This window comes from Helianthus annuus, chromosome 9 (assembly GCF_002127325.2).
Source record: "Helianthus annuus cultivar XRQ/B chromosome 9, HanXRQr2.0-SUNRISE, whole genome shotgun sequence".
In the NCBI taxonomy this organism is placed as follows: Eukaryota; Viridiplantae; Streptophyta; class Magnoliopsida; order Asterales; family Asteraceae; genus Helianthus; species Helianthus annuus.
Window position 1 is genome coordinate 100,662,665 of NC_035441.2, and position 27,093 is coordinate 100,689,757.

Here is a 27,093-nt window from a genome sequence, read left to right on the forward strand (position 1 = left end):
TTAAACTAGTTTAGCAAGTTTTGCAAGTTTAAAGTCTACTAGCATATGATTAATTAAGCTTCATCTTTCAACTATCTCAACTAACCAAATACTAATCATCCAACACAATTACTTATAATCGAGAAATCAACATCAATAAACAAGATTGCAAACTAATCATCAAAGATTAACATAGAAAATGCTTCAAAGTGTCATTACATACATAATCAACATACTAATGGTTATAATGAAGCAAGGGATATGGTGTTTTTCCCAACGGCTTACATTAATACATAAAAATCAATCTCAATGCTTGAAACATAACAAAAATATGGAAAGATCTAAGAATTCAAACCATAAACAAGCATAAGAATGAGAATCCGGATAGAAATGGAGCTAATCGGCACAATGTGGCTTGAATCCGGGTCAAAAGCAGAGCCTCCGGAGCCTGTGAAATCGCCTGATGAGCTCCCAAAAACCCAGAATATCGAACAGAATGCTACTGTCTGTTTTTTATAACATTTTGCGATCGCACGGTCGTGCCAATAAAGTGCACGACCGTTCACTTTTTTCATTACGTTGCACCATACTTTTGTGACATCAGAAGAGTTGACCGGTCTTCGATCTCACACGGTCGTGCCAATTGTTGCACGAGTGTGCATCTCCGGCTAGGGATGCACAGACTCTTGAATGGGCACTGCCTTCTCGGGTTGGGCTTGGTCATCGATTTTGCACGGGAGTGTCGCAAGACACACGAGCGTTCCACTCTGAGAAAGGCTTGCACCCCAGATCGCACTGGCGTGCACTGTCGGGCTTGGTTATGTTGTCGGAACCGCACGGTCGTTCCTCTCATCGCACGACTGTGCCAAATGCCCAGGTCAGAATTCTTAACAGACTGTTCGCAGCTTTGTCATTCCGTCCGAAAAGTCCTCGTTTTCACTATCATCTTGTTTGGTATGCTGTTTTAGGCCTGTAAACAAAAGTATACCTGATTAAGTATCCGAATGACGGTTTTACGACCGAAAACACATAAAACGGGGATAAAATGGGGGACTAAAATATGTGTAAATTAGTGAATATCAAATCGTTGGTGTAAACCGGAATGGGTGAAAGGGCGAGATGGTAACTAGATATCATCTCATAATGGAAAATGGTCGTTCGGACTAAACGGGTCAAATGGCATTAGCAAGATTATTTGACAATATTAATTGATGATCGCTTGTTGAGTTTTGTGATTACAGGAAATATCATACGGTTCGCGTTGGTATTAATTAGAAATTAATAGTAAGAGATATTTAAACGGGTCAATCCTATGACTCGAGCCAGGTACGCCTAAATGAATTTAAAGTTAAATGTGCAATTTTGGTCAAATAGATAGTGATGGTCCTTCGCCGTAAAATGAAGGACATAAAATTGACCAAAAAGTCCTTGTTGGGTAAAACGGGGAAACGACCCTTAGAGGTTGCTTAGGAATTTGTATTATGATTACGAAGTCCGTAGATATGTATAAAATTATAGGTAATGACATTCGTGGGGCGAATGTCTAAAAACGGGTCTTATACGTAAAATGTCTAACCGAAGGGTAGAAATTGGGATTTTGGATTCCTTATGTTAAATCCACCACAAAATTGTTGTGGTGGAATAAAATTAGTTGTTTAGTATTTGAATAAAAGATGCGAAGTGAAAAGAGTGACTTTAACGTTTAAATGCTCAAAAGTCCCCTAAACGGGTCAAAATAGACTAAGAAGTAAATTGTGGTTAAATGCTTAGATAGATACAAATGAATCAGTAAATGTAAACGCCTACGTAAACTCTTTGGTGGGAATGGAAACCGTTAAGGTTCGACAAGCCCGGGATGGGTAAATATGATAGGAATTAACTATTGATTCTATAGCATGTAGAGTGATGATAATGCCAAACGGGTCGAATAATCACGCAAGAAACTTATGATCCAATCATGTATAAATCAGATTTTATGCAAACCAAGGTGATAAATGGGTCCGTAATTTAATTACGAACGCGTAGGAAAAAGATTCGTACAAAACGGACAAGTAGATAAAAAGTTATGGGATTTTGAAGTTGTGTTTTTGTAAAAACTTGAGCTGGGCAAAAAATGCAGACCCAGAACCAGACCTGCTGGAAAATGGTCTTCCCCGCGCAACGCGAAGGGAAACCGTCAAACTGGCGCGACACGCGAGCGCTGTCGCGGCACGCGAACGATCTAAGGTAGTCTCTAGCGTGGCGCGAGAGACGTAAAACCTAGAAATTTTATTTTATTTTGTTAGTTTGACTATGGAACTTGTTTAAACTCGTTTATAAGTTATCAAAACTAACTTTTTAGTTGGTTTTGATCATAGGTTATGTCAAGGGTTCCCGGATGAAGATCAAGCTCAACGAAGAACCGAACACGATCAAGATACAAGCTTCCGCACTGCGTTTCTTTGAAATTTTCAAACGACGAACTCAATTTCATTATGTAGTATTATTTTTAAATTGTAAATGTTTTTAATAAGCCCGTATCTTTATATGAATGTGTATTCGTAAATACACATTTAATTAGCCGTTATTTGTACAAAACCCGTTATATAATAGTAAGGGTGTTACATGTTGGTCCAGAAACTTTCCATTTCATTAGAGAACTAAACTCTGCCTTATTTGCGTCTTTCTATTTTGGCCAATCATTTCTTAATATTCATTCATAGGCATATCTTAAATCTTGATCCTCGTCATTTAATCATTTTAAGCGCTACATTATATACAAAAGTATAATGACGTCGATTTTTATTCGATTCCACACATATCTTAGACATGATACAACTTATTGAGATCTCTTTATTTTCAGGTACCTGAGGTTCTTCTTGAACCATCATGTCTAATGTCTCTGCAGGAGATCATATTATTATAACCTCAACTTGACCATCTTAATTACTTGCTCCAATTTTCGAGAAATTTTATTATTGGAATCGACTAGTCTACCACGCTTCAGGCGTGTAATAGACTCATTACAAAATATGTGGTTGTCCTCTTGGACACAAATATAACTGGAGCACAAGCAGTTGATTATGTGACTTACTTAGTCACTCTATTTAGGTCAGTGAACTTGTCTGGTAATTTGTTCTTTAATATTGGTAAATGAATTATACTTTAAATTTCTAGTTCATAGTTTATAGTCTGAGGATCAAGATGACATGATAATTCATTTCACTTTTCACTTTCCAACTGCTTGTTATCCCCCCCTAATGTTGGGAACATTCATTCACTAAAGTGAAAAACCAATGGGCCATAAACAAATTTCTAACAAATGGCTTTAAGTATTCAATCATAGATGATTATTATACCTAACATATTCTTAAACTTTTTAGAAGTCTCATCTTTGTGTGGTTTGGTGGATGAGTTTCAATATATATCGCACAACCAAAATCTTTGATGAGACATTTTTGGTTCCTGACCAAAAACCAACTATATGGGGAGAACTATAACTTATTGGTTTGATGTGAATTGATGATACTATATATAAAATTACATATACCTAAATGAACTTTTGCTCCTCTCATGATCATTGGCTTTGTAACCAATAGTAATCTGGATTAATATACTTGCTATCACATTAACTCAGCCACAATCACACAAGCTTCAGGTTGTGGATTTGATAACCATTTAGACGATGCATCGATTTCAAAATACTAAATGGTATCATGTCGGGATACACATATTCCTTTATTATTTCCAAAATATTTAGGGATCTAAACCATACATTAGTTGGTATATCATTAACTTCCCTTGAGAGCAAATATTGCATTCACTTAACAAGAATATTCTTGTAGTTCTTCATTAAATTTCACATCATTATTGACTCGGTGTGGTCTAACCGATCATGCCAATTAATTAAATAATCATTATTCATAAAATTTTAATTTATGATCAATATCATAAGATGTGAGATAACAATGTGTTCTTATAATCACTCCCATAATTCCTCACTACAAGTGGTCAATCTCATTGTGACCATTATTACAATTTTGATAGTCGGTCTCATTATTAACTTGGCTATCTTATAACTTTTGATAGCAGGATCTCATTAGTAACATGATCAGCATTATAAGTTTCTCAATTACATCCATCATCCCAACATTTTCAAAGATCTTATAATCATATTCACTTCAAGGAATAATGTAAATCAACCAAGTTTCATGGTTTGGACAAACAGATATGAAATCGTTTCAAAGTTGTTATCCTTGTTACATAATATTGCTACTTTAGCATATTTGAGAACGACCAATGAAAATTGTTTTATCTGATTTTACCTTGTAAAGAATCTGCTCATTGCATTACACCATAGAGAAGTAATTACATGTCAGAATCATATAAGGTCTAACATCTTATGACCTTCTACAAACTCAATATGAGATTTAGGGAGTATGACATCTCGGGTGTCATGTCTAAACTTTTGATTCCCTTTCATGAGAGATATTAAATCAATTTAGATGATCGATTGAATACTACAAATGAGTATATGATAACATATGAAATACACAATATAAAATAAAGTCGAATTATATAATACATGGCATCATAATATAATATGTGACCATATAAAACAATTTATTATTATCACAATATGTGACCACATAAAAAGTTGGTATGAAAACTTTATGAAATATGCGTTTTTATCACACTTAAAAGCAAATATTTAAATCATATGTATTACTTGTAACCAATTAAAATTTTCACTTTTGATAACATCATTTAAGATAGAAAATTCATTAATTCTATTGTATCCATGGTTCAATCATCTCCATCGAAATCGGCCACAAGACCAAAAACGTTTGTACAAAATAATATTTGTATGAAATACAAATTCATATGTTGAATCAAAATATTAATAACATTACTTGTTAATCTTGATCTTGTAGTAATACCGTATTTTTAAAGCACTACACCATAAAAACCTTTTGTATTTTTTAAATTTTGTGTAGTATTTATAATCATACAAACCACACGTTGGAGCACGTATCTAAGATACTTCATAGTATTCTTTGGAACATAAATGCATATTTATATAATTCAAGTAGAAACATAAAAAGTATTTTAGCACTACATTAAACAACTAAAAATTTCACGGTAACGCTTACTATTTCATGATCCCTTAAATAGCATTTGAATTTCAATTCCATTATTTACCAAGACTTATAAATCTTTAAAATGATGTAAAAACAATAATTACCATTTAAGAAATATAACTTTCTTGAAAATCATTTACTAACATTTCAAACCCATTTGTAAGGATTATAAAACTAAATTGAAAACAAACTTGCGTTTGATGACTAAATTTATTTTGTATTAATAAGATACTAATTTGCTTTTAATTAGAAACAAGATGTGGACATTTTTGTATTTCCTCAGTGATGTAAGTGTGTTCTTTTAAAAAATAAATACAAAATACGTGACTTGCTTCCCTTGTATTTTCTCATCTAGTAGTTGCCTAATTAAGAGATGGGCGGATTAAACGTTATCACCCACAAATCATCTTCCCCAAGATTATTAGGGTATTAAAGAAAACATAACAATTGACATTTAGTGATAAACTAGAAACGGTCGGGAAGTATTAAAACCTATACCCCTTTTATATTTCAAACAATTAATCCAAATATGAAATTAATACACACTAAGGGTGTAAGGAGTGGTTAAACACTTTGGAGTGGCAAACCAAAAAAACGACCAATCAGAGCACGCCATGTCAATCAGTCAAAAGTGTTTAAACTTTTGTGAAAAGTGTTGGCAATGGTTTAGACACTTGGTGAAGTGGTAAACTATTTTTAAAAAAAAAGGAAAAAGTTGTGATTGGTTGAGATAGGAATGGACCCCACCCACAATACCCTCTCTCTTTCTCAATCACTTTCCCCGCATCGGCAAGGCATCCCCGATTCTTGAGTTGTTCGGCAACGGCAAAACCTCGGCGGCGGTGTTTGCCGATCGGCAAAAAGGTTTGCCGAGGTTTGCCGCGTCCCACTCCGCACACCCTAAGGATGGAAGTTACAAATATGAAATTAGTAGTTATTATTTATTTATTTAAAATAAATAATTTTTTAGTTAATAGTAATACGTCATGAATTCATGAAAATAAGGTACAAATATTTATTAGATAAAATATCTTCATCGTCCTTTGTAGATAAAAGGATAAATGTCTATAGTAACAGTAGTAATTTCGATTCAACATACACATAATTGGTTAACTTGAATAAAAATAAGTACTGAACGTATCTACATACTCATAATTGGTTAACTTATATATAACATGTTAATCATTTAACACTTTTTTTATAAATCTAAAACATATAAATTATATAAGTTGGATTTATTTAGATGATAGTGTTTTAATATGGATTAGCTATACACAAATATGTACGAACATGCAATTGACTCATTTACAAAATAAAAAAAACTTATATATAAAATGAATATGGGTTCTACATCATACATGTAATGCTATTAATATAATTTATTTGAAACCACGCTTATAATCAATCTTATTTCTAAGATTATATTTTGTGACACTACAAAGATTAAATTTTATAATTAACAGTTTAGTCATAACAAATTATCGACCCATAAGTTTTTACTAACATCATTAAATCATTTATTTTTGATAAACTCATACTTCAATAGTTTTGCCATTTCCTATTACTTTATATTGAATATTTGTTATCCAATGAGAGTAACCATATCATCACCATCCCAAACAACTTCACTGTAACATAATTTCTCATTTTCCCATTAAAAACTTATCACATATCCTATGTTTTCATATTAAGCATAAAAGAAGATATATATTAGCTTACAGAATCGCTATATGATTTTTTAGGAGTTATTTATTTATTTATATTTTCTTAAAACGATCATAGGCTTATATAGAATGAATAAGACGAACATGTTCGAGATCGTACCTCGCTAGCCGAACAGAATAAAGCAAGGCAGCCCCGCTAGTACACTGTGCAATCTACGGTGGTTGTTAGTGAATTAAAATCAATATCAAACACGATGGCCACGTGCGAAGAACAGTTACAATAGTGAAGGTGGTGCGGCTACTTGGAGGATGGAAGCCATGGTGACTAGTTGGTATCGCCTGCAAGGGCTGTTACGTGCGGTGACGATCTAAATGGATGAAGGAAAACCAAATCATGGATATGAACATCTTGTAGCAACTCGTGTTGATAACGTGTTGTAAAACAACTAAACCTATTAGCAATATAAAGAGAAGAATAAGAGAATGAGGGAATGTAAATATTGTTGATTGATATCTCTACACCATATATAAATGCCACTATATATAGGCACATGCATTAATACAAAAGAAATCAAAGAGATAGGAGTTATAGGAGTTATACATATGGAAAGTCACCATATAAATGATACATTCATAACACGAGTATAAATATTATTATGTAATAGCATTCACAAATGATCATTTAGCTCCATCTTTATAATTATACTAAAAATCACTATCTTTATCATTAAATTTTTTCTCTCCTCCACTCACAACCACTTTCAAAAGTATTAAAAATTATAGAGGGTGAACAATGTTTTTTTTTTTTCAAATTTACTGATAAACAGTAACATTTTCTCTCTCATCCTCTCACAACCACTCACACCCACTCTATATAATATACAAAACTCACTCACATAAATATAAAAGGATCAAATGTGAATGCACTAACTAAAATGCATTTCGAATAGCCAAAGATATATAAAAGCTAATGAACCAATGAGATGATGGTCTATTGGCAAAGACAAAGCTTTAAAACACCTGAGTTGGGAATGAGAAGGTCTTGGGTTCAAGTCACACAGACGATAAGGATTAATAGAAATTAGCCATTTAAAAAAATAAAAGCTGATGAAATATACATGCTCAATGTCACAATGGGTATTAACATGCTCGATGTCACAGTGGGTGTTACTGTAGCTAACAAGATCTACCATTCCATGTGATGAGTTCATCGGTCCGTCACATGGTGTCATTGTACAATCAAGTTATTAATCGAACTCTAGCAGTCCGTTCGTCCAACCCCAAACCCTACCATCAACGTTTTACTTATCGGTGTGAATTTCTGACATGATACAAATTTAGGGCATGTTTGGCTAAGCTTTTCAAAACAATTTATTGGCTTATTGACTTATCAAAAAGTCAATAAGTTGTTTTTGTGTTTGGCTAAGCCAAAATCCTTTTAGAAATGGCTTTTTGCAAAGAAGAAAAAAGAGGTTTTAAGAAGTCACAATATTGTGACTTTTTGGCCAGCTTTTAACTTTTCAAACTATAAATTACCAATATACCCCTTCTTTACCCCCTTATATCTAAAAGAATGCCCATTTTAGTCTTTTTACATCAATAAACTAATCAAAACACTTTTTTTAAAAACTTCTTTTCAAAAAGTCATTTTCCCAAAAGTTCCTTTCCAAAAGTCCTTTTTAACTATAATAAGCTTAGCCAAACATGCCCTTAATATGAAATTCATGGGTTTGAGTTTAGTTTGTACAAGTTCTGGTTAGTTTCAAATAGAAACCGCGAACACGTTTAGCTAGACGCGTTGTGTTTGTGTGAAACCGACGGGTTGAGCTGTTTAACTCATTTGTTTGCTTTGTTTTTTTTTTAATAATTATTTGGGTATTTTTCTGCCAAAGTTTTAAAAGATTAATAATAAGTATGCATAATTGCTTAAAAATGAACAATAATATGTGACTTCAGAGTTCATAAGGCATTAATATACAAGAAAAACATTGATTTTTTTCGGGTTAAAGGGTCTTATTCGTGTCAACCCGTGAATACACGTGTTGTCTTGGGATTCATGTGGCCATGTGGGTGATACGAATTTTAAGTTCGTGTTGTGTTCGAATTTATGTAAAAAATTTAGGTTCATGTTGAGATCAACCTATGAGCAGGACCCATTTAACCCTAGTCCCACTTCACATTTCAGAAAACGCAGATAAGAAAAAAAAAATATATAACACGTAGTTAAAGGGAATAAAGGTTTCTTTTAAAACGCCAGAAACCACAAACTCCACCCCTCATATCTAAAAGTCACGTGGTTAAGTAGATGGTGTAACGGCCTGTTAGCCGTTAGGGATTTTGAAGCGCCTTTAGGGGTTTTTAAAGAAGCCTACGCAGTTTTGTTTATATTTTGGACTTTTTTTAACACTAATGAGTCGGACATGAGTGGGGCCTTTACCCCCTATGATAGGCCCAGTTTGCCCCTAGTTGGGGACATATAAGTAATGAGTGTAAAATGTGCGACTAAAATCAATATAATCGGTGAAACCGCCACGGCTTGGTTTCATAGACGTTTCTTCCTATGTTCGACATGACGTTTTTCTTTAAAACATGTTGAACGGTTTGGATGGTGGATTGGTTTAAAGCTGGTCCATTGGTAATATAACAAAATAATAAGTGTGTTAGGCTGCAGGGTATGGGGGTCGTCCCCATACCGTCGAGCTCCGGCGACAAACCGCCCTCCACGCCGCCCCCCTCCGTCGTCGTCCTCATCGTCGAGATGTCGCCGTTTGCGACGAACCAAATATGGTGGGCCCCCTTTGTTTGTGTTTTGTTTGTGTTTGTACATTAGGCATGGTTACTTGTACATAGTGGGATGGGGTAGAATCATCTAGGACCATCCTCCCATACCCTCTAGTTTTGTGGGTTGGACCATCCTTGGGAGGACTATGACGTGGCACCTACGTGGCGGATCATCCTCCCTTGGAGGACCATCACCATACCCTCTAGCCTTATAATGCTATATCATTTTATAGGTTTTCTCTTTACATGCCAATTAATCTGCTAAAGATTAACATAAATAGATTCATTTCCAGCAGCTCGCCGATGATTCATTCATTTGACTTTGGAGTTTTAAGTTGAATTGACTATGGTTCTCGTTTTATGAGCTTCAACATTATTGATTAGTGATATACTTGATTTTGGTTAATGGATTATCGGTTTTCATTTTGGCGCAGGGGTGGATCAAGGGGAGTAAATAAAGCATGGACTTTAGGCCGTGCTTCTCTAGGGTCTCAAATTATAAAAAAGAAGTTTATATGTATACACACAATCATCATCATACTCAGTAAATCTTCCAATAACAAATCAAAGGTAGGGTCTGAGGAGGGTAAAATGTATACACATGATACATGAATTAAAGGATGGAAGCAATTTTGTGACGAAAAGGCCCCCATATTCATTATTCGCTTTGGGCCCCCAACAAGCTTAAGACAACCCTGTTTTGGTGGATGGATTTTGTAAGCTGCTTAGCGATTATCGATGATCCTTTTATTTTGATTTTGGTCGACATTTTTTATTAGAGAATTACTTGGGTAATGCTTACACATGAGCAAATTGATTAGAATGAGTTCTAATTCTAGTTCCTTGTTTGGCCAACTAAGTACATTTTTGAAGGTATTAATTCTTATTTCAATTATGTAATATGATCCAAATAGAGCCCAAGTGTATTGTATGAAATCATCAAATTCTTATGATAGAGATGTTGTGGAATTGAGGCTCAAATTAAACCCTAACGCTTACCGCTCTTTTGGATGATCGAATAAGGCGGAAATTATTGTCATTAAGATCTAGCAGGCCACCAATCTAGAAAATCATGTCCAATGAAAAGGTATCCAATATGTTAAAAGTCAATTCCAAACAAGTAAAAGAACGTAAGGGGGAGTCGTAGCAGTTGAACAACGATTCAATGTTGCTTTTCAAGTGGAGGAAGGGTCGGAAAGTTAGTGTAATTGGGCTAGGCAACGGCTTAGAGCCCCAAGATTAGAAAAATATTTATTTATAAAATAAGGATAGTACATTTACGGTGATAATTGTTAACATTAATGTTAATTTAGTTTGGTGGTAAAAACAAGTTTGGGTTTTTGTGGAGGTTTGGGTTCGAATCCACCCAGCTACCCTTTTTAATCACCTTACTCATGCTTTTAGAAATGAGTTATAGGTGCATCGTTTTTAATCACCTCACCCAAACTAGAAAAGGAATGTGTAAATTATCTATATATTAAAGAATGATTGTTTTGAATAGTGATTTTCCAAATCACATCCGTTCGATTTGATCTAACAGCCAAGTTGTTTGGTGAGCTGATTCAATGAAGTATCCTCCACATAGTTTCTCACATACATCACTGGTTCTTGCCACGTTTACAAATTTGTTGACACGTATCATTTGCTCATCCAAAAAGTAGAAAGAAAGAGACAGAAGAAGAAGATACGAGAGAAAGAGAGATACAAAAGATAGAGAGAGATCCGGGACAGACAACCTTCCCCCCGACACGTGATTATTAGTTTTACAAAGGTATTATTTAAATTGAAGTAAGAATATAGTTTCTGTTATTAGTTTTAACAATAATAAGCTAAAAGATTTTGTCCACTTTTACGAAGGTATTATTTAAATTGAAGTATTGAAAAATATAGATTTTATTTAAAAAAACACAAAAAAAAAAAAAAAAAAACTATTCATGTATTTAGGATAACAAGTTTTTATCGAGAATTACGAAGGTATTATTTAAATTGAAGTATTGAAAAATATAGATTTTATTTAAAAACACACAAAAAAAAAAAAAAAAAAAAAACTATTCATGTATGTAGGGATGCAACAAGTTTTTATCGAGAAAACATTTGGACATCACTTCAACATCTCTCTATTTTTATACAAGGTTTGATTAATGTAAAATAAAAAAGCCATTTTCCGTACAAAATGTGTATATGACTCCACGTGCTTATAGTTACACCGCATATGTATATAATAACGTACAATTATGTATAATTTACAAACAAATTATATATATAATTACACACCATTATCCAGTGGCGGATCTAGAAAATCCGTCAAGCCGTAACGTTTTATAAATAAGCCGTAACGAAATCGAAAAAACCTCAAATTTTTCCAAAATTTACACTAATTTTTCCAATTTTTCCGCGCCAAGCCGTAGCGGGCGTTGCCCCCGGCATAAAGGTAGCTCCGCCCCTGCCATTATCTATATATATAATAACACACAAGTTCATGAATTCTCATACATTTATACGCATGGTATATCCACGTAAAATTTTGTATTAAAAAAGTCGTTTCTAGCTTATAGAAACAATAATATACTCAAAATAAGTAGCAAAATTCTTTGATTATATGCTCATCCAACACCTTCTTTTAAGTATTTTAATTCTTTTTACACATGATGTAAATTGTTATTTGTTAAGTTAATTTCTTTTGATCAACTTAGATTTGATTAATGTTTTAGACACCCAACATTATTTGATTAGGGAAATTATCTAGTTTTATATATTCATTAAGTGCTATATAAGTTTCTTACTAATATATTTTATGTCAGATATAAACCGAAATTAACAACCCAATAAAATTTAAAAAGGGCCCCTGATTTTAATTCGCTTTGAGTCCGCAAAATGCTTGGACCGGCCCTGAGTGGATGGATGGTGAAGAGGAGGTCGTCGAGCAAGTGAAGTAATGGGGAATGGTTGTTTTGGGGGGGGGGGGGGGGGTTCTTTTTTATTTTCATGTTTATTAAGAGTATTGTTAGTGTTTGTTAATAAAAAAATACCAAAGGTGATATTAATTGGCAAGTATCGTAGTACATATTCGTAGTTTTTTAGATGAAAAACCTAAGCATATTGATCATTCATCTAACGTAGTTTTTTAGATGAAAAACCTAAACATATTGATCATTCATCTATTCAACTCTTTAATGTATTCTTATTTCATAATGTTTTAAATCTTTAATTAAAAATGTTTTTTGAACTTTAGATATTTAATAGATTTGTCGAGTTATGTAATCAAACAAAAACTTTGATATCATGAGATGATATTTAGTAGATTTGTCGAAATATATATCAAACAAAAACTTCGATATCTTGAGATGAAAAAATATACAATTTTGGAAATATATGCACTGTTTTGAATAGGAATAGCGCGTTTATTGGTTTAACTGCAGTTGGTAAAAGTGAAACCGTGAAAAAAGGAGCGTGCATTTGTCACGCGCATCTCCACATTCACATATTCTATTCTCAGTCATCTCCTGCTCGTGAGTACACACAGCTCCACTCCCCTATCACGTGACACCATTTCAAAGTTTGAACGGATTTTCAAAATACAAAAATTTATTAAAATTAAAATATCGCCGTTGCCGGGGATCGAACCCGGGTCACCCGCGTGACAGGCGGGAATACTTACCACTATACTACAACGACTCATGTTATATCTTAACGTTTAGAGTTCATCTTCATAGTTTTGTAGTTAAAAAAACAGCTTTTCTGTTGTATGATTTTTTCTTAAGATTTAAATTCTTTTTTATCATTACTTGTTAAAATTTTTAAGTAAATTAAATATTATTATTATTATTATTATTATGTTTATTATTACTGTTGCTATTTTCGACTTATTTTTTTTCAAACGGTTATGACCATACCTCTACACCGCTACCGACAAACCCAAACCGTCACACCATCATCCTCCGACGATAACAACCGCCAACACCCCAAGGGTGACCACCGGCACTGGTCTACAAAAATAAAACCACAACAATCTCAACCCCACCACAAGAACAAGAAGCAACAACCTTAAATCATAATAATACAAGAATGAATTCCGTCACAAGTGGTAAAATAATTAAAGAACGTTACATTATTTGTCATATCAAGTGTAAAATCAAAGTTTATAAACGAAAACACACTACTACACTTTTAAAATCCCTTAACCTAATAAAACCATAGAAAAGTTGCACCACAAAGTATGGTGTAACAAATGAAACCGATAAAAGAATAGAGCCTAGACACCACCACGGGTCATGGTTAACTATGAGGGCTAATATCCTCACTTTGTTGCCATATGTTCCTACCCTAACGGCTTAATCACAACAAACCAACTTAAACATAACAAATTCACACATAGTTAACGTTCCATCTTCGGATTTCGGTTCTCTTTCTGGCTCAACGGCCCATCGTCCATGCTACTACGAGCAGGCGGCATATCTGCGTTTCTGGTCGAAAGACAACCCGCAGGACCTTCAAGCAACTGATAGTTATTATTACTTTTCCCCTTCATTTCACCTCCAAGATAACTTGTTAACGCACGTTTCACCCCAAAACCTCGTCTCGGAGGCTTGTTGCAGTTCCCGCTCAACGATGGAGTTCTATCCACCGATCCAGGGGCCACTATGGGTCCCGGTGAAAACTTTGGAGTTGCGAAAGCAGATTTGTATGGTGTCCCCGAAGAAGGTATGCATGGGATTGGGACCCGTTTTTGGGCAATAACATCTGCCATAGAAGCCACAGACCCCACATTATCCGATTGTCTTGTTAAATCATCCACGTAAAGTAAATCATCGATTCGTGCCACAATGTTGAATGATAAACTCTCCAGAACTCTTGAGTAGCTCTCCAGTATCGATTTTCCAACATCCTGAACGTTCAATATAACAAATTATCAATAATCGAATACGAGTTTAACAGTTTATTATAGTGTTTTCGAATAACAAATTTAGTACCTTGTTGTGTTGAATTTTGCTGATGTCTAACGAGGTTTGAGTTAGACCAGGAAACCGATGTTTAAGGCAAAGTAACAGGCTTTCGGCTCGATCAGCTAGTGAATCCCTCTTGCAGCCGTCGGCCATAAGGTCCTTAACCATGTCCCACGAGGCTTTAGCCGCAGACCGGTTTGGGTTCGGTAAATTATGTCTCGGGTGGACCCTTTTACGCCAGACGTAGATCGAGGCCTCAACACGGTTGGCAATCTCTAATGCCACGTGTTCAGATGAAAGATCAAGACAATCTAACAAACACTCTGCTGTAAACTGCTCTGAAGTTATATAACGATATATAACGTCTCCTAAACACGCTCTCCCGTTCTACAAACCAAATAAAGATTCAAATAACCGCAATAAACATTCAATACAAAAACCGTTTAAATGAAAAAGTAATCGGTGATGATGGCGATACCTTCGGGAGGGATTCGTAGTACGATTCGGGAACTTCCATTTCCGCTAAAGCAACACTATTGATTGCCATGGCGGCTTTTAGAATCTGATTAGCACATTCGCGTTTGTGGGTCAACTGTTTCCTGGTGTCCTCTTGGAGACCGCCAGACGGGACTCGTGGCACCGGCAGCCACCACTTCTCCTGGTGGAGGAGTTGTGGTGGTTTACGGAAAGAGCCCGACCCCTCAGCCTCCGGAGCCACTATCCCCTGATCGACGTACCAGAACTCCGTCCCTTTGAAACCATCCAATATTTCCTGTAAAAAAAAGAAGTTAGAATTCGATCATCGTGTTCTACGATCACAACTGTCGAACACTAACCAGAAGCATGTTGTCTAGTTTTCGTAGAGCCGGGAGGTTGATGAAAATATCTGATCTCGGTCTGCAAGTCATGACCTCGAGCTTGCTTCCATCCGGAAACGTTTGCCATGACGGTATCAGTTCAACGATGTGATCGCTCACGCAAAGAAGACAATCCATCTCTCGTTGCCACATTTGTTTTTTCTCTGGCTGCAAGGGTTCTAACCTCCATAACTGACCAAATGCAGTGGCTGTAAAGACCGAAACATTAGCAGCTGGAACACTAAACTGAATAAGATAAAGAGATAAGATATAAAGATGAGACTTACCACACAGATTTGTGATGGCATTTGAAATAGCTAAAGCTGTGCAGACACCTTTGCCACTACCAGACATGTCTTCCCCAAGCAACAATTTAGCAAATCTTTCTTTCATCAACTCCATTTCTAACCACATAATCAACAATCAGTATAAATGATTATCTTTTAAAGTAAAATTTTATTAAGAATACAAAGCGATTAACCCACCCCGAAACATGGAAAAAGAAATCTACTAGAGCTGCACAGATCGGTTTTTATCCAAACCGGTTCGGTTGGTCAAAGAAAGTCAAAATCGGTTTATAAAAAGAAAACTACTACTGGACCTAGACGTGCACAAATCGGTTTTTGGGCCCAAACCGGTTCGGCTTCTGTCAAGAAAACTCAAATTTGTTTGTTTGTGTTCAAACTAGTTGGGTTTGAAACCGGTTTATAAGCAAAAAATGACCGGTTCGGTTTGAAACCAGTTTTTATCCAGCTCGGTTCGGAACCGATAAAAAATCAAAAAATGATTTGTAAATGAGCCTATATTGGAATTGGTATGTGTTTGTTTACTATTTAAAAAATTAACATATATATATCGGATTTTTTTAAATCGCAAATCACGGGCCTTGTGCGGAGGTCCTCCCCACACACCATCATAGCCGCCCATGTCGGTTCGATTTGGTTCTCTCTAACCGGACCATAGGGATATGCATCAAACAACAAAACCCCACAAAATTTTCCCATAAACCCATGAAAAAAACACATCAAACAAGTCAACAAAACTTAAATTAGGTCTTCAAACCTGAATTCACAGAACCCATCTGCTTAAAATTGGTAGCATCATCCACCTGGGGTTTCAATTTCCGTTCATCCCCACATTTTACAGCCTTTCTAATCGGCCACCCAAGAGGAGCAGGAGAAGAACAATATTCTTTCGAAGAACCATCAAAATTGCTCGAATTCGAGCTACACATGCTACTATCTAACGAATCAACCATACTCTTATCACCTACGCTTCCCATCTCAAACATTCAAAACCAAAACCCCTAAAACATGAACAACAGGATTTGACCGTTAGATTCTGCTTTCAGTGTAGTTCAAGATCTTCAAATTTAGAAAGAAAGTGGGTTTGATTTTGGGAAAAAAGAGTTGAAATGGATTTGATTTAAAAAGGGAGAAGAAGGTAAAAGGTAAACGCCAACAACGTCTCTCTTGTGATTTGAATCGGAATGATGATAGGGGCACATATAGCCGTAGAGGGGGCGGATATGTCAATATTTAGAAATTGGATTTTACAGTTTTGGTCCTTGAGGTTGGTACACTGGTGGAAACAGTCCCTATGTTGGTGAGTGAGTTTACGACTTTACGTTGTTTTGTTTTTATTTTATTTAAGTTTGACAATGACAATTTTGACGGATTAATTCTTGGATACATAGGACAAAGCACAAACATACGTAATTTGCTATCTTACCCGCCGTTTGAGGACGGTTTTTTTAACTTTTGGAAAGAAACTTGTTTTAAGGAAATATTATATTATAATATAATTAATGGGTGGAGTTATTGTAAAAACAACCAAAAGTGTGAGAAAGGTAAGAAAGAATCTCAACCATTAGATCTAAATTAATTGAAAAGGGTAAGATTGTAAATGCATTAAACAAATTCAAATATGGTAATACTTGATTTAAGTATTTGGAGAGAGAAAATCCTTGATTTAAGGAATATAACCATCCATAACATCATCCTTTTTTTTTTTGCATCATTCACAGAATCAGAGTCATGTTCATGACATGGTGTTTTAAAAAAATTCATAGTTCAATTCATGGTGTTTTTACGAAAATAATATAACATCATTCAGTAAACAAAAATATAACACCATTCAGTACACAAAATAACACTATTCGGTACAAGATATAACACCATTCAGTAAACAAAAAATAACACCATTCAGAAACAAAATAACACCATACAGAAACAAAATAACACCATTCAGAAACAAAATAATACCATTCAGACACAAAAAAAACCATCCAGTAAACAAAAAATAACATCATTCAATAAACAATATAACACCATTCAGTCAATAAAATATCACACCATTCAGTACAAGAATATAACACCATTCAGTAAATAAATATAACACCATTCAGAAAAAGAAAATAACACCATTCAGAAACAAAATAACACCATTCAGAAACAAAATAACACCATTCAGAAAAGAAAATAACACCATTCAGAAAAGAAAATAAACACCATGACTGAAAGAAATATAACACCTCTGTATCATCTTCTCCAAAGTGGAGCAATACGGAACTCTCCGATTTAGAGAGTGTGATAACCTTATACATGGAGTTCCCTTTAAAAAAAAGTCGATCTATAGTTAAGTTTGACACCTTTCATGTGACCTACCTCGGCTCGTACTTGTAACATCCCTTCACTCAATTGAAAAACCTTTTGTACACATCAGAGAAGATCACGTATGCAATGGTTTTCCGTTTCAATTTTCCGGCACCGTTAATTTCACTTTCGAATGTCATCATCATTTTCTTTCTCTGCATCATGATGCTTCAGAAATCCAGTGCTAACCTGCTCCTCGAACGGATCCTTCCGAAGGTACAAATAAAACATATAATCTTCCGATTGATTGAACATGGAAGAAGAAAAGAGAGAGAGAAATTATGATCGTGTATAAGAGAGAGAACGAAATTGCAGGGATTTGATTTACAAATGAAAGATAAAAAGACACAATTGCCCCTATAAATTTCAATTCACTCCAAATTAACAAAAATATTTGCAATTTGGTCCCTATTGATCTCAACCATTAGATCAAAAGATCTAATGGCTGAGATTCTTTCTTAGCTTTCTCACACTTTGTGCCTTTTTTTACAGGATCCTTTACCTATAATTAATAATCTATAATTATTTTATATGACACTAAGTGGATATAATTGTATAAATATGATTACGTGATTTGATATTGTAACTAGTATTAATCACTTCGTGTTGCGGGTGGGTGAGCACTAATGCCGCACTACTGTCAGCGACCATCGACACTGAAGTTGTGGTGTTAATACGAAGAAATTAAACCGAAACATAAAACATAGAATAAAATAACTAAGTTGATCTAGGACTCGCGCGTTACTGTTGTTTTATGGCGTAATTTCATGCAAAATTTCGAATAGCGGTGAATTCGTCTTCAACGTTTGTATAGTACCTACAATAGACTAGGTCGAATATGATTGTGAGTTTCACGCCTATTTTGGTGAATTCGTCTCGTTTGTATAGTACAAGTGTCTTCAAATCTTCAACGTGTATTGTTTAAATGTCTTAGAAAAGACATATTGTAAGTATTTAGACAAAAGGAAAAAGATAGGAGCAAGTAGGAAGAATTTAACATTTTAAACGGGAAGCAGGAATGGTCAAGTATAGTACCTACAATAGACTAGGTCGAACATGGCAATTCTACCTAATTCGCTATAGTTATGACTCTGATACTAATCTATCACACCCTAACCGATGGCGGAAACATCGGAGTGAGACGAAATAGAATGCTCATTACGCATAACACTAAAAGTGACAATAGAATGTAGATAAACTGATTCATTTCATTGCATAACAATTGTCAAATTACAATACAAGGAAATTCAAATACAACATGTTTCAAATGCAACAAAGCAAATTACAACATAACATAGTACCAAAACTTGATACAACAACGTAATCTAAGATTTATAGGTGTGTATCTAAAGCATCGTCGCTACGCCCAATTTTAATATCATCATCATCATCCTGCAATATGTTAAAAATACATGGTTCAATACAAACGTATTGGCGAGTATACAAGTTCTGATACATAACATAGTAATAAAAGTCTAAACGAATCCACATGGCAAACTAGCTATTCAAGATCAACATTAAACTGGCATGTGAACAAACTAGTTAACCCAAGGTTTAACGCAAGTAAAAGACTTAACATGACCTCATGTTCACGGGCGGTGCATTACTTCTATAGCGCTATACATGTTAAGGGTAGGCTCGTATGAAGTTAATGACAAGTTCAACACAAAACGAACAAACCCAGATTAAAGAATGAAATATAACGTATGCAAGCATCTATTGGATTGTTTGTGTTTTTTGTATAAAAATCTAAGTGTAACTGTGTAGGTTTATAAGTTAACATATTGCACCCAAAGTGTGAAATTGATAAAGGGAATGAGAGTATACTCATGGTTTTGCTAAATCTTCTGTAGAAATCCCGTAAGCATAGTTTTAGTAGGAGTAGTACAGGAACGCCAAGGTTATTCTACCCAACGAGCAAGGGATGGTGGAATTAGTGTAGGAACACCAAGGTTACCCTATAGGGTAAACGAAGGCGTGAGTCAGGGTTGCGCAATTTACAGTACTTAGTAAGATACAAAAGTATAATAAAACAGAAATTATATTCTGTTCGTGCACTTGTCCCAACACTGATTTTCTGTGGTTCTACGGGTCCGAGCTTGCCCGACAGTATCAGCGACAAGGAACACGGAAAGCAGAATAATGGAAACTAAAATACGAACTGTTTGGACGAGGGAGTCTAGGACAAAAGGGGCCATTCGTACGACCGTGTCATTTGTACGAAAGTGCCATTCGTACGAAAGGGACTGTCTGGATGAACCGAGTCTCGTTTGAACGTTTAACTATTAAGCAGTTATGTTTATGATTTTTGTTAAGTGTATTAGTTATTATATAGTATATTAATTGTCCAGAATAATTAGAGGGTTCATATAAGTCATGCATGGAGGTTTTAACCTCGTTATAGTTCACCAAAGCACAAATCAGTTAACTTAGTTAACTGATCGATTGGTCATGAATACAGAATAGAAAGACAGAATGTAAAATAAACCAAAAAAACAAACAATGTACAACCCGGGTGTGCTAACACTGTCACACCCACTCAGAGGCGGAAGCGCGAGGTGTGATCGTGATTGATTCTCATTGCATACGAATTAGCAAACATTCTATATGATTAAAATAAACTCCAAACACCATTCATAGTTTCAAGTTTCAAAACATAAGTTAAGTAAAGCGTTTACATCACTTCAAAAGACAATAAGTTTTAAAGTTTACAACACATTCAAATTCAAAGGATCAAGGATTTATTCCTCATGTCACCGCAAGGAAGCAGGATATGATGATAAATCCTACATAAGTGGCATGGAGTAACGACACATGACTTCTTGAAGCAAAGAACCGCAAAGCACTCTACTAATTACCTGAAATACATGTAAGTTTGAAAAATCATCAACAAAGTTGGTGTGAATTCATGTAGTTAATTTGTATAAAATGTATAAGATGTATTTGTATGAAAAATATGGTATGTAGCTTGTAAAAATGAGTTGAGATGTAAGTAAGATGTATTACGTAAGGAAATCGAGATCACTAATGTTTTGCAAGGACAATAACATGTGTGACGACATAGGAAGCATCCAAACCCAGGCGATTTAACATCGATTACCCTTCGACTGTGACCCAAAAGCACTCTTCCGCATGGGCAAACGAGGGCCAAGAGTGAGGTTGCCAATACCAGCTAGATCTAACCTTTTGCTCTTTGGTTTAAACTTAGATTAATGGTGCTTACGTATACCCTATTCGTAACATGATCTATTGTATCATTCCTTAGTTTAACATACCATTCGTACATGTATTTTCCCCAAAGTTTACAAAACAAGAAAATGTTTAAAAAGTGGGGACATGAATTCACAATTTTGCGTATTCGGGCGTCCTAAACTCCACCGGTAATCTTCTTGGTTTGCGACGTAACCTAGAAGTGTTCTAAATATGTTAATCACCTAAACTTATGATTTACTATGTACAAGTTGTCCATCTTGTTTTATGTATTTGTTTTGTTTTAAATGTATATGTTCTTGAATTGTTAAGATTTATATACATATATATATATATATATGTTACAATACATAATTTTGTACATGTGTGAGTTGTGTTAACGGATTTAGTTCTTATTGTGGCTTCGTGCCTCGCACGAGTAAGATGTGCATGTCCGAGACATGTGTGGGTCGTGCCCATTATAGTAGGGTTTCGCCTATTCGTCGTGTTATCGTTATGTTAAATTGTATTTCCTATTTGTAATTATAAATATATATATATATATATATATATATATAGAGTTAGGATCCTGTAAAAAAGACTAAAAGTGTGAGAAGGATAAGAAAGAATCTACACCATTAGATTTTTGATCTAATGGTTTAGATTAATAGGGACCAAATTGTAAAATTTGTTTTATTTTTTGGACTGAATTGAAAATTATAGGGGTAATAAAGTCTTTTAGATCCATTCAAAATAGGTAACTGTAATCAAAATCCCTATAATCTCTCTCTCTCCAATCGCACGACCAGAGAGCTCTTTCTCTCTCTTTCTTCTTGAATAGCGAAGAAGATGGATTTTGATCTGAACCAGCGACGGTTTGGGTTTCCGGTGTGAAGGGTGTTGATCGGAGACTGAAGAAGACGTCTGAGGAACGAAGGCCGACGACTGTTGATCGGAGACTGAAGAAGACGGCTGAGGAACGAAGGCCGACGACGGGCGATGTTGATGTCCGATGGGGAATTACGGTCCGACGCTCGGAGGAGATGACTGCGAGCGGCAGCGGCGACGGCGAGATGTGTAGTTACGTGGTAGGAAAATTATCGGTGGTGCAGCAGTGGTGGTGCCGGAAGTGGCAGTGGTGGTGCCGGAAGTGGCAGTGGTGGTGCCGGAAGTGGAGAAGATGATACAGAGGTGTTATTTTTTTTCTTTACTGAATGGTGTTATATTTTGTACTGAATGGTGTTATTTTGTGTACTGAATGGTGTTTTTTTTATTTTCTGAATGGTGTTTTTTCCTTTTCTGAATGGTGTTTTTTTTTTCTTTTCTTAATGGTGTTTTTTTACTGAATGGTGTTATATTCTTGTACTGAATGGTGTTTATTTCATTTACTGCTGAATGGTGTTTTTTTTTTGTGCTGAATGGTGTTATTTTTGTGCTGCATGGTGTTTTTTTGTGCTGAATGATGTTATTTTTGTGTGAATGGTGTTTTTTTGTGCTGAATGGTGTTATGTTTTGTGCCGAATGATGTTATTTTTGGGTGAATGGTGTTTTTTTGTGCTGAATGGTGTTATATTTTTGTGCTGAATGGTGTTATATTTTTCTGAATTGTGTTATTTTTAAAACACCATGTATGAACATGCTCTGAATGGTGTTATATTTATGGACGGTTATTTTCCTTAAATCAGGGATTTTCTCTCTCCAACTCCTTAAATCAAGGATTACCATATTTGAATTTGTTAATTAATTTACAATCTTACCCTTTTCAATTAATCTAGATCTAATGGTTGAGATTCTTTCTTACCTTTCTCACACTTTTGGTCTTTTTTACAATAACTCCACCCTATATATATATATATATATATATATATATATATATATATATATATTCTCAAAAACATACATACATGTATAGAATTTAAAAACGTTGTATGTTAAAATAATATATTTTCAACTTGTCCGCATATGTGTATTCTTATATTATTTTCCAAAATAAATATAAGTAAATGTTAAATAATATTTTCAATATTATTTTTAGTATAAGTATACTTAGGTAATTATACATGTATTTAAGTATAAATACTTATGTATTTTGTTATTAATTGTCAAAAATCAATTCTTATGATTTTTATACTTTCTGGAATTATGTTTCTTAAAAATAATATATTTTTAAGGTTTGTTTGTAATATATATATTTTGTCATGCTTGTTAAATATATATATTTATTTTATCAGTTGTCCGATTTTTGTGTAATTTCCATTAATTGTAGTTATTATATATATATTTCTTTCTAAATATATATATTTGTCCATAAATTTGTCCAAAATTCCAAAGTCCATAAAATTTGTTAAGGAATATATATATATATATATATATATATATATATATTGGTATTTTTGTCCATACACGGGTGTATATTATTTATAAGTATTTTTATGTGTATTTGGTGTTTGTACTCCTTGGGAGTATCTAGTGTATTTTTAAGTTCCTACATGTACACTAATATATATTTACACATAATATACACATAGCACATAATTTGGTGACCACTAAATATATATACATTTCCTAACAATATACATATTTATACTTGTTTTAATTCTTGAAGAAAAGTCTTAGCTTGTATTTTGTATAAAAATTAGGGAAAACCCTTGTTTAACATTCTTGAATATTTTTGTAGAAAATGTCCTGTAAAGATTTATATTTTTCTAAGTGTCAAAATTTTACAAAAATTTTGACATAGTCTCCCCTAAAAATCGAGGTTTTTCCATGTTTTAAACACATGTGTTTATTTTCTTTTAATCATAAAAACTCAAGAATCAACAATTTTTGCAAGTAATATTCACTAAACTCATCATACTTTTCCATGTAGTAAACGTAAAGTTTCAAGAAAATTTGTAATATTTTAGATCTACACATTAAACATGTAGATCTACTTAAATCAAAGCTTATTTGTTAATTTTGTAGACTTTGATGAAACTTTATTTTGTAAAATTGTTCATCCACATGATTAGTAAGTTCAAGAACATGATTACTTCATTTTAAAACAACTTACAAATTCACTCTTAAAGATCTTCAAGTTTAATAACATGTTTCTTCATGGATCTTTCAAGATCCATGCTTACACTTGTTAGATCTAAGCTTCTAACAAGCTTACATATGATGGATCTTAACAAAATCACCAGATCAACAACAACAACTTAATCACATCCATCAAACAACACTAGAAACACTTTATTTTCTTTAGATTATGTTGTTTCTTCACATGTTCATCTTTTATAGTTAAGTTCTTTTGATGGTTTAACTTGTACACATGTGACATACCACTAACAAGAAGTAAAATGAAGATGAGAAGGCTTACTACTAGCTCTTGTGGCTAAGGAAGTGGCAAGATGATGAAAATAGTGGATAAAAGCTCCTTGAAGAGGTCTTTCCACTTCCAAAGCTTGAAACCTTCTTTGCTAGCCTTGATTCACCCTTGTGTAAGGTTGGAATACTTGGGAGGTGATTGAAAAATGAAGGTGATTATGGGATGAGTATGGCCGAAAGTTAGGGGGCAAGAGAGGAAGAAGAAGTGCTTTGAAATGGTGTTGGAAATTATGAGGATTATGTTGGGATCTTGTTTCTTTATATTAGTACATTAATCTTTCTTCCACCAAATAAACATATTGACCATCAAATCTTCATCTACCATCTTTAGACAACATGTGGGCATGGGGCCCACATGTTTGACCGTCCACAACAACGAGGGGGGTTAAGTGTCAAAAGTTGGAAGTTGAGGGTTTAAGGTGTAAGTTAGATGTTAAATGTAAAGTTATATGTGTTTTAGTGTTTTTAAGTGTTTTAGAGTGTTATATGACTATAACTAGCTAAATAACACTAAAACTATGTTTCTACTTCATTTTTGTTGTTTTGGTAATGTCCGGTTAATTATTCGGTTGTCGGTTCGTTAAGATGCTAATTCGTGTAATTTATAAGGTGTGATGTACCTTTTGTGACATGGTTTCAATCCTGACACTTTACAAGTTATTCTAGATGTTTTATTCTATTTTCTGCATGTTATATTAAAATGCTGAATTTTGCTGAAAATTGTTGAATTTGTTGTTTATAGTTCGTTTCGGACAGTTTTTGGTGCTTGTTTAAGTTTCCGGAAAGTGTTAACATAAACCCTTGTTCTCCCACTTGGGATTTAACATATTTTTGATGTCGGACCTACATCTAATTCCTAAATCTACCGTTTAGTTGAGTACTGAGCCTGTGCTGACACAGCTTGCCTAACCGGTGAGTTTTCTAATTGTTTCGACGCAACGCTTAAATTGTTTCACAATGCGATAAATGAAATGTTTAACATGCATGAGTTAAATGTATGACATACAAGCATATAATGTTGACGTTAAAACACATAATTAAAGATAATAAATAATTATTAATACAATCCACGTCACCACTCGACGTTAGCATCAAATAAAAGGGAAAAAAGAAACAAAAATCCACATCACCAAGTTACCTATGAAATGGAAGAAAAAACCATTAATTTTAATGAAAAATGAGTGTTGAGTGACCTGATTGGAACAATTCTAAAACTTGAGTGACCTAGTTGAAACACTTTTAAAACTTGATTACTATTCTACAAAGCAAAGTACATAAAATTAGACTAATCAATGAAACCTGAAGAACGAGCTCATTTTCATGATCACCCCCTGACAAAAAGTAAAGATGTTGAGAAAACTTGTAAATGACAATATTGGTCTTAAACATTACCATCCTAGCTACACATTAGTCCAAGCTAAACATTACATGCTAGTTAAAATAATAAGATAAATGCTAGTTAAAATAATATGATAAAAATACCTTTTTTTTTACTTTTCTGCTTCACTATATCAGTTCGTTCAAAAGGGATAACAGGCAGTAGGTATGATTGTAGACGCTAACAAACTCTTTAACTACTATATTTTTTTCTAAAAAAATAGGATCATTGTAGAACATGAGCTACAAGTAATTATGAAGCGGGGGAGCATAGTGACATCTATTTTGATATAAAGACAAAAACCTGTTTACTTAATATAAAGACGTTGGAGGAACTTATAGAGATGATAATATAACCTCAGATTAGTTAAGACACAAAAACCTTAAAAATCAAAGAAAGGACTAATTAACAATACTAAATAAAAATTGAAACTAAACAAAAGTAGGAATTATATAGAGCCACTTATGAAGACGATAAACAACATAATTGTTGCTGGTGACGGTCAAAAATCTTGGAAAACACCTAATCATTCAAAAAAGAAAGATTTAGATGAAGTTTTAAGACAAAAAAAAATGATGGATGAAGGGTAAAATTAATAACTTGACACATGTCTACCAAATCTGTCATCATGGTGTCCAGATCTGAAAAACCCTAATTGGGTGATACCCACAAGATTTGAAACACCATCGAATTAAAGCATGCCCAGATCTGAAACACCAATCTTGATTTCAGAACTATTAATCGATAAAACATTAAAAATTTTGCTTTGTTTGTTCAATTTCGGAATTTGAAAAATGTCACACCCTGACTTTTGCGGAAGCGTGGTTAATTGGTGTGACTTCTTAATACCATAGCAAACAATCATAACAATGCTATATGATAAAAACACAAGATGTTTATCCATTAAAAGAGTTTAGAAAATACCACAATACCATTGTATGAAAATATCAATACCAAATTAAGTTACAAACCATGACGTGTTTAAATGAGTTCATAAAGACTCAACAAAAGTACTTAAATAAAACCTGAGTTTAGAACCATGTATCCCATCCAGGATTAGGATACACCCTCTAAACTCAACAACCATGGATAACATCTTTTATTTCACTACACAGCTTGTAGACACATGCATACCCTGCCAGATCCACTAGTTTCCTGAAAT

General features: G+C 34.1%; 1 protein-coding gene and 1 non-coding gene across 2 annotated transcripts; both read right to left on the reverse strand.

Annotated features, from left to right (window-relative positions):
- Positions 1 to 13,147: 13,147 nt before the first annotated feature.
- On the reverse strand, positions 13,148 to 13,219 carry TRNAD-GUC. Its single transcript has one exon. It is a non-coding gene; the product is annotated as a tRNA-Asp (tRNA).
- Positions 13,220 to 13,661: 442 nt separating this feature from the next.
- On the reverse strand, positions 13,662 to 16,818 carry LOC110877704 (rop guanine nucleotide exchange factor 7). Its single transcript, XM_022125897.2, has 6 exons — positions 16,407 to 16,818; positions 15,632 to 15,748; positions 15,324 to 15,553; positions 14,966 to 15,259; positions 14,515 to 14,874; positions 13,662 to 14,429 (listed from the first exon to the last, which is right to left on the reverse strand). Exons 1-6 carry the CDS (start codon positions 16,633 to 16,635, stop codon positions 13,920 to 13,922), a joined length of 1,740 nt encoding a protein of 579 aa, XP_021981589.1. The 5' UTR covers positions 16,636 to 16,818; the 3' UTR covers positions 13,662 to 13,919.
- Between the last annotated feature and the right edge of the window lie 10,275 nt (positions 16,819 to 27,093).